At 38.3% G+C, this 9549-nt stretch overlaps 1 protein-coding gene across 5 annotated transcripts; it reads left to right on the top strand.

The window, feature by feature from the left end:
• Positions 1 to 854: 854 nt before the first annotated feature.
• Positions 855 to 6741, top strand: LOC130134405 (uncharacterized). 5 transcript variants are annotated; one of them, XM_056306796.1, is made up of 8 exons: positions 857 to 1057; positions 1976 to 2730; positions 3238 to 3640; positions 3730 to 3811; positions 4278 to 4344; positions 5218 to 5403; positions 5504 to 5564; positions 6323 to 6741. In XM_056306796.1, the coding sequence occupies exons 2-8, from the start codon at positions 2203 to 2205 to the stop codon at positions 6502 to 6504; spliced, it is 1509 nt and encodes a 502-aa protein (XP_056162771.1). In that variant the 5' UTR covers positions 857 to 1057; positions 1976 to 2202; the 3' UTR covers positions 6505 to 6741. The 5 variants fall into 5 exon arrangements, with proteins under 5 accessions (XP_056162769.1, XP_056162770.1, XP_056162771.1 ...); XM_056306794.1 differs by having other exon boundaries at positions 855 to 1057; positions 1976 to 3640; positions 6267 to 6337; XM_056306792.1 differs by having other exon boundaries at positions 1976 to 3640.
• Positions 6742 to 9549: the final 2808 nt, after the last annotated feature.

Raw genomic sequence — 9549 nt, 5'->3', positions numbered from 1 at the left:
TTTGGTCGGAACTCACTGACATGGAGGTCTAGTTAGTGCCGATCAACATTGATGTGAGCAATCTTTCCATTTTTTTTAAATTTTATAAAGATTTCTGAATTTTTATTTTGTTCTTCTTTTCTTTTCTTTTTTTCCAACCTTGGGCTGGCGAGGGTCAACCGCAGACGAGAACCAGCGAGGGTAGGCTCTTTATCCAGTGAATTACATGAACAATCCATACGAAGATCCTTAGAAGTGAGTAATTCGCTTACTTAATCCGAATTTTGGCATGCATGTGTAGCAAAATTCTAAAAGTTGAGATTTGTAGAAATTTGCACCCCCAATCCACAATGTGTCACCCAATGATTTGCACACATAAGCATACGTATTGTGATATTGGAATGCCATCTGTTTATTCAACTCAATTATTTGCTTACATTTGTCCAATCAAGATAATTATCGCATGAATTTTTAATAAGAACCGATATACAAAGAAAAGAATAGGATACGGAAAATAATACAAACAGTCCCTAAGCTTTGGTCTAATGTACAATTTGATCCCTGGACTTTTAATTTGTAGTTAAATGACTATATTGAACATTTTCAAATTATTCAGGGACTAAATTGAACATGTACTAAAAGTCTAGGGATCATATTAAATAAATTAAAAGTTCAAAGATCAAATTAAATATTAAGCTAAAATTTAGAGACTAAATTGAATAAATTAAAATTTCATGAATTAAATTGTATATTAGATCAAAATTCAGAAACCCTTTATGGTATTATTGAAAAGGATATACACTTAAATGAACAGTCTGTTACTGTTGGAAGAATTTCGCACCTTGGAAATAGGGATTTCTTCACTTCTTCGTCACGGTCTCCTTTTCTCTTTTCCGAAATCATCTCCTCCTCCTTCGCCCCGATCGCATTACTGTGTTGCGTCTCTCTCCCTCTCTCTCTCTCTCTCTCTCTCCGGCTCTTCATCTTCTTCTTCGGGTCCTACTCTCCAAAGTCCAATCTAAAGAACCACCAAAACTGTAGCGATAGCAGTCGGGGGCTTCTATTCACGTCACATGAGGTTCCTGTCTCTCTGTCTCTCTGTCTCCGGCTGTGCGAAGAATGGTGAATGCTGCTTGACTTTTCTTCTGCATTTTGTTTTCCGTTTCGATGGGTTTTGCGTCTTCTGGGTATTGCGTCCCGAGCGTTCTTTCGTGATGACGTCGCCTCTCTCTCTCTCTCTCTCTCTGCCTCTCGCTCAATTGGGTTTGCTTCGCGTCTTGGATTTGACTGGTTTTCTTTTTGGTAGCTGATACTGTTGAGTAGAATCAGTCGCTGCTTCGTGATGCGAATGATTCTTTCATCATCCGAGTAAACCAAATCTCCGGGAAAGACTGATGTGTTATTGCTTGTGGCTTCTACGTAGATAGGCCATGCGTGGCTTTTGGTACTTTCCACTGCTGAAGCAATATCTCCAAATTTTCGAGTAGGAAACATAGTGTCAATCAAATATGAAAATATTTTTGGGTCAGTAAAGTAGACGAAGAACCGGTTTTAGTATGATAAATTTTTTTTTTCAGAAATTGTTTGAGTAGGATCCGGTGAATCCTTTTCAGTTACTAATGATAATACTCTCTGTGCGTCAAAATGTCAATCAGCTTCAAGTTATTGTTTTACGGTGACCTGAGTTCTGAATTCCTAGTTCATCATGTCAGTATAAGCAACATCTGATAGATTATGTCTCATGCGTATGAGTGTGGACCCAAGAAGGGATAATGTGCATGCAGGAAATAGTTGCTTAATTGAAAAGATATTTGAATGGCCTTGTTATAGATTTAACATCGTTTTCTTGGTCTAGTTTACTCTTATCCAATGCTGTATCTTTTTCCCCAATCAGAGAAATAGGTGTTTTAGTAGTACTGACTGATTTTTAGAAGGGAACGTAATTAAGGGCATATATCAAGCTAACGTGTTGGTTTCATTCACTTTCACAATGCAGCTTGGGAACGGTCAAAGGGGCATTAAGGATTGACATAATTTAAATATCCATCTCTGGGAAAATTTTCTTGTTCTGCTTTGAAAGAAGAGATCTTTGCATGTGGACATCTCTATTATCATGTCATGGGGGACCAGACTGCAAAGTCAGGACGCTGGGTTTTCGGGTTGGACTAATAGTTCAGTGCTATGGATCAATTGTCTTCTGGTCGTTGTATTCTTAAATAAGTTATGGAGACAGAGCCGTGTAGTGGTAGTAGCTCCGTAGTGGACAAGAAGAGAAAAAGGAAGAGAAAGAAGAGTAACAGAAATGTTTCGGATCTTGGGATGGATAAAGAGGATTATTTTCCAGAGAAAAATTTGTCGGTGAACGTGATTATTTCTTTACCTTCTGCAGCTGAATCCAGCTCAGCCCAGGAGAATTCCAAGGCTCAGCCATGCAATGAATTAAATCCTTTACCTGCAAAGAAAAAGATCCTGGAAACAAGCACTACTCAAGGTGATATTGGTGCAGAAGTCCCGTATTATGTTCTGCAAGCTAATGAGCCGGACGTTAAAGATAATATAACATGTTCCTCTAGCAATTCCCATCAAAGTTTGGAGCATGAGAAGAGCCTACCAAGTAGGAAAGCAAACATCCTTGCCAGGAGGCGAGAGAGAAAGAAGGAGAAGAGAAAGTTTTTTAAGAGGATGAGAAAAGAGGAAGAACTTTCTGGGAAGAGCGATACACTCACTGAAATTCCAAATAGTGTTTCACAAGTCGCTGAATTGGATAAAAATATTCTGAAGGAATTTTCCTCAACCAGTGGTAAGGAAAGTGTCATTGAGAAGAATTTGTGTTCATTAGAAAAAGAAGATGTCGATGGAGAAGCTCATACCCTTTTGAGTGATTTTAGCAATATGAGTACCTCTTCAAAGAAGAAAAGTGTCGAAAAACTCAAGACCGATTCAAGGAAAAAACCACCATCAAGGTTAACAACAGGAACTGTGGATTTTTCTGAGGATCTTGTTCATAAAGAGACTTCCTTTCATTCTGATGAAACTTATATCTCTCATCTTTCAGATAGTAAATCCAAACAAGCAGACGAAAGAATACAAGTTACGTTAGCACAGGCTTCCATAGGAACTTTGAAAGCAGAAGCCTCTGTTCATAATCCAGAGCAGAGGCTTGATCTTCCAGAAAAACCTGAGACTATCAAGCTGCATAGTGCGGCTGAGGTTTTTCTAGTTGAAAGTGCGGCTGTGACTGGGGCTACAGAAAACAAGTATGCTGAAAAGCTTTTCCAGGTTCATACAGCGGAAGAGCACGTGTCTCGTGTTGATAAAGGAATTGAAGCTGCATTTAATTGCAATGGAGAAGCTTCGGTTGATTCTGGGCTTGTTTCTTGTTGTGAGCACTCAAATGGGAATGATGTCAAGGTAAATAGGCAGATCGAGGAAGTAAATCCTTCGTCAGAATTGTTGGTGTCCAAAGGTGATATTAAATTAGATATTAATATCAACAAAGGAAGCATGCCTTTGCAAATTCCGGAGATATCGTCAGAGAGGACTAGTGCTGAACCTTCTAAAAAAAAGCTTCTTATACTTGATCTGAATGGACTCTTGGCAGATATACGTCCACATGTTGACTACAGATATAAACCGGGCTTAATGGTGTCAAGAGAAGCAGGTAAAGAGTTGAGAACTGGTGAAAGGTTGTTGATTTTTCTTATATAATCTAAGAACATAGTTCTAACTCATTGTTCGCTCTTCTTGCAGTATTCAAAAGGCCCTTTGTTGATGATTTTTTACAGTTTTGCTTTGAGAAATTTGCTGTTGGGGTTTGGTCATCAAGGACAAAGTACGTTGTTCCGTCTATGACCTGTTCTTGTAATTCCTTTAGCACCATCATAAGACTGAACAATCCGGATCATAAGAAAAATTCGGTACGATTGCCATCCCAACTACGATTTCACTGATCCAGCTTTAGAAGGCAATCCTGTCTTTTCGGGCAAGCAAGAATTTATACCCGAGTGTTCTCTCGTGAGGGAACCCTACCTTTGAGCTTCAATACCACCTTTTAAGGTTAATATGCATCTAATTACAGTGAGTTAAGTAAGAATTTCATATTTTAGGTGTCAATTCAATAAAGTTGTAGGATCTTACAATTTTCGATCTGATCGTCGAAGATCGCGAAAGGATCCTACTTGGGATCCCGATCCTGACAACCTAGTGTTCTGTGGGTGGGTGTGTGTCACTTCACGATAAAGGTTGCCCAGCTTTAATAGTCACTGTAGATTATATAGTCTTAGTTATTCGTTTTACAGGAGAAATCTGGATCCAGTTGTAGACTTTCTTATGGGCGACTCCAAAGGGAAATTGCTTTTCTGTTGGGTAAGCAGCTCTCACATGAAGCTTTTCTTCTCTATGTTGGTGTCCATTTTGTCCCATTGCTCATTTTGCATGGATGGAGACTGACTGCAGATCATTAAGAAAGAATAAGAGCTACTTTTCAGTTCCTCATCTGTTTGGTGTAAGATTGATCTCTGAAGCTTAATGGGACTAAGAGCCTGAGTGTACGATCTGCCTCTTAAATTTCAGCCGAAGAGTGTGGGAAAGTTTTTCTATTTTTGCTTTTATTATCCTGCAGCCTCCTGTTCTTCAGATGGAATGAATACCCAGTATTTATTTTCCAACTGATTATATTCTCTTGATCTAGTTGTCCTTTTATCCTGTGATTATATCTTTTGTCAAGTAGTAAATTAGATGAATAAGTTTTTTCTTTCAACTTTGTGATTGCATCGCTCCTTCTTGAGAATATATTGGTATAACCTTGGAAGCAAGCCACATTTCACCCTGCTTGTTTGAACTTTATGATATTTTAGTCTTTCGCATTAATAAGAATCCTCAAGATCCCTGGTTAAGATGGAAATTGACTTTGTACCCATGATATGTCCCCTTTCTCTTTTTGTAGTTATCTTTAGATCCTTGGTTTAACTTGCATAATTACTTTAAAGTTTTGCTTACAATGCCTAATTTGTAAAAGCATATACTTAAACTACTGTGGGTAACCGTTTCTGTAGTAAGGTATAAAAAAAACCGTTTCTGTAGTAGCTATTGGTTTCCAGTTAAAAAGTAAATGTCCTAACCTTTATGCATCTTAATGATAATAACATCATATCATTTTTATTTTTAGTTTATTGTGGTCATTTTTTTATTAGATTCTAGTTTATTGCAGTCAAATATTAATAGAAATTGATGTTACAGGATCAGTCTTACTGTACTATAACAAAGTTCGCTACCATTGAGAACAGGGATAAACCCCTGGTTTTGAAGGAACTTAGGAAATTGTGGGATAAGCTCGAGTCAAATCTTCCATGGGAGAAGGGAGCGTATAATGAGTCAAACACTTTGTTGTTGGATGATTCTCCATACAAAGCCCTTTGCAATCCGGTTAGTCAGATAAGCGGTCTCGTCTTTACAGCTGTTTTGGTTCATATTTGAATAGTATGACTAACATCGGTTTATCCCTGTTGGACCTATCGTCACCCAGGCAAACACTGGAATATTTCCCTACTCATATCACTATAGAGATGCCAAAGACAATTCTTTAGGTGAGAGACGTTAAATATGCATGTATTTTCTCTGTTTTAGAAATTACAAATATTGAAGACATTATTTCTTAAGGCACCTTCACATAGATCTCTTTTTGTATGTTTTATTTAAAATGTACGGAATAATCTCATGAAGAAGCCATAGCGGGTAGCTGAATAAATGATAGTTCTTTTGAAAATGCTCTAATTTCTCTTCTGTGCATTCTAAAAGGGTGCAATACATAGCTGAATCGATAGTGGGTGCTTTCTTTTAGTTTTGTATGTATAATTTGACCAGGGATAACATAGTGACATAAACTTGGTCAATTTTTTACCCTGTTGAGTTCATCATCCTGGACATTCATATAGTTGGCACTTTGTTTATTTTACTGTGCTAGAAGTATTAGATATCACCTTGTGATCTGTTAACAGTTTTGTTTGTCAGAAGACGTGCATATCTACTTGGTTGTTTGCCTGTAAATTTGTTTTTACAGCTGTCCCTATGTCTCCAGATTTCTCCAAGCTCATGGAATCTTAGATCATGGCTGAATAAGCTATAGATCAAACTTTTTCTGCCTATCGTAATATTTGCATATTTTGCGGGAGAGCAGGTCGCCTTGTGCATTATTTTGCTACCTCTTATCTGCTACTGTATCATTAGGCTTATTATATCTTTCTTGGAAAAAGACCATCCAGTGGCTGATAATGCTCTCATTCTCCCAGTTGCAGTTTTTCATCAGTGCTCTAAATGTTTTATTCGCAATTAACGCTTCATGCAGGAACTGGAGGTGACCTGCGGGTCTACTTAGAAAGCTTAGCTTTGGCCGACGATGTTCGGAAGTATGTAGTGCAGAATCCATTTGGTCAAAGAGCAATTACAAAGTCAAATCCAGACTGGAATTATTATAAGAGGGTGTTAGCTGCAGACCCACCTGAAGATGCTACTTCTATATCGAAGTGAGCACATTTCTCGTCCTTCACTTGAACGACAGCTTAATTTCTGACAACTTGAACATCTTTTTTGTTCGAGCTTGTTTAAGAATTAAACAAGCATGTGCGTGTTGCGTAGCAGCCCCTGGAAGTGTTAAGTTCATCTAGAATAGTCTTTACTGTTGTCACATTGATAATCTTTTGATTTTTGGGGTGAGAAAAACTTCTTGTTTTGATAGTCAAGTTTTAGACGGTGTCTATCTTTATATGTGATAGAAAATTTTTTCTGCTTTTTTTCTTTTTTTTCCTTCTTTTCTTTTTATTCCTTTCTTCTACCTTTGGCCATTGGCCATGGTCGGGCGGGCTGGCCTCGCCTGGGCGAGGTTGTGCCCCGGCGAGGGCTCCCCTCGCCAGATCTAGCGAGGCGGGCCCTCGCCCAAGCCATGGCGGCCTGGCCAAATATGGCGAGGGGAGCCCTCGCCAAGGCTCGACTTTGCTTAGGCAAGGTCTGAGGCCAGATTTGGCGAGGCTGACCCTTGCCCAGGCCATGGTGGCCTCGCCTTTGCCCGGGCGATGCCGTCCTGGCTTGGGCAGGGTTGGCCTCGGCAAATCTGGCCTGGGTGAGGTCGACCGTTGCTTGGGCAAGGGCGAGCCCCGGCAAGGGCTCTCCTCAGCAGATTTGGTGAGGCCGACCCTTGTCGAGGCACGACCTTGCCTAGGTGAGGGTTAGTTGGGCCTTGCTTGTGGCAGGCGACGGCGGCCTCACCTTGGCGAGCCCACCCAACCATGGGCAATGGCCGGTCACCTTCCAAAGGAAGAAGAAAGAAAAAAAACAAAAGAAAGAAAAAAATTAAAAAAATATTATTAAAAATTGTTCATGTTAGAGCCGGTGGTGTCACGTAGGCTGGCCAACGTCCACGTTAACAAACCTGTCAAAATTAACTGGAAGGACTAAATTGGCACAAAGATAAAATGTTTAATATTAAATTGACATAAAAGATATGTTTAGGACTAAATGGGCACAAATGTAAAAGATTTTTTTACTTTTCTGACACTTTTCCGTTTTTTTTTTTATGTGTGTGTGCTTTGTTGATGTGGTTGTATGAATACAAGTGCATCAATAAATGTGGGTCTCATGACCGAGCTGCATTGCCACTTTAGATGCCAACCTGGCTAAAAAGATTCGACCGGCTAAATTAGTTCTCTTCAAAGATTTCAAGGTTCAAATTGAATGAAATTAAAATAAATCAACCAAATCGAACATCCACTAATGGTACACAAGCCATTTACAACATTGCCTCTATAATTGATTACAGCATGACAACCCACCGAGTCTCTGACTCGATTTTGGACAAGCTTGGACAAAGGACTCTCGAGCTCGGCATGCCTACACCCACTCGTTGATTAGATCTCCTGGCAGGTCCCTTAAAAAAAAAAACTAATTGGGCTCGACGGGCTGAAAGCATTGTTGAAGCGGTTCGATCATGGGCCTACTATGGGCCCGTTCAAACTCCATGTCCATGAAACCACAATCACCCCTAACTTGAGTCATGACACCTGACTTCCATTGCCAATGCTTTCAAAGCGCTATCACTGAAAATCCAAACAAGATTATCGGAATAAGAGCAGCAAAAATCCAATCCTAAGAACTGAGTCAACGGCAGACAAGAGTCGGCTCTTTATCCAGTGAATTACATGAACAATCCGTACGAAGATCCTTAGAACTGAGTAATTCACTTACTTAACCAGAATTTTGGCATGTATGTGTAGAGAATTGTAAAAGTTGAGATTTGTAGAAATTTGCACCCCCAATCCACAATGTGTCATACAATGATTTGCACACATAAGCATACGTATTGCGATATTGCAATGCCATCTGTTTATTCAACTCAATTATTTGCTTACGTTTGTCCAATCAAGATAATTATCGCATGAACTTTTAATAAGAAGCAATATACAAAGAAAAGAAAAGGATATATACTTAAATGAAAAAAGTTTGAATAACATGTAAAGTATCCGAAAGTTAGGCCAATCAAACTGCAATGCATGATGTACTTCGACGGTTAGACTAAGAAAAGCTTATACTAAAATCCCAAACCCGAAACTCTAAAACCTAAACCCCAAACCTAAATCCTAAAATTCAAAACCTAAAACCCTAAACTCCAAATCCTAAACCTCAAAACTGAAATCCTAAAACCCTAACCCCTAATCCCAAATCCTAAAATCCTATACCCTAAATTGCAATTTCCTCGACTACCACCCGATATTTGCTTTGTCTATAAAAAGTAATTTTATTTATGATTGTATTAAGGTCATCCAATTCTTATTATTCTATTTCTAGTCCAATTTTATCCAAATATGAATCATTAAGTCTCCTAAACTGCAATTTCCTCGATCATCACCTAGTATTTGCTTTATCTATAAGGAGTAATTTTCTTCATGATGGTATTAAGGTCATCCAATTCTTTATCATAATATATTCTTATTCTATTTCTAGTCCAGTTTTATCCAAACATGAGTCGTTAAGTCTCCAATGACAATTTTATAATTAAATGAAAAAATTAGGAGTAGAAATTTTTAGTGTCCTACCAAACGCATTTCTGTTCTTTTTCTACTCCGGGAATGGGTCGAAATAGGTTAAATGAGTCAATTTGGGTCAGACCATTTATGATCCGACCTAAATCTCATTTGACAGGCATAACGAAAGTACTTGATTGCACTAATTAGACAAATTTTATGATTTGATTGCATTATTAAAAGTTTTAGGTTTTTGATTGGAAATTCAGAAATCTTTTTAAAATTTAAAAAGTTTCAAAGATTGTTCACGTCAGTGTCGGCCGGCACTAACTAGACTGTCATATCAACGAGCTCCGGCCAAAATTATCCAAAATGACTAAATTGACAAATCGTCAAAAGATTTTAAACTAAGTAGGCAAATCATCAAAATGTTGAGAATTAATTGGCACAATTAAAATGTTTATGAATGAATTGACAAATTGTTATAAGGTTTAGTATTGAATTGGCCAAATTGAAAGGATTATGACTGAATTAGTATAATTGCAACTGATTTAGGACG

Source organism: Syzygium oleosum, unplaced genomic scaffold (genome assembly GCF_021117445.2).
Source record: "Syzygium oleosum isolate NSW1041296 unplaced genomic scaffold, Sole_v2.1 Sole_v2.47, whole genome shotgun sequence".
Taxonomy (NCBI): Eukaryota; Viridiplantae; Streptophyta; class Magnoliopsida; order Myrtales; family Myrtaceae; genus Syzygium; species Syzygium oleosum.
Note: the sequence above shows the minus strand (reverse complement) of the source record. Positions and strands in the feature narration are given on the sequence as shown.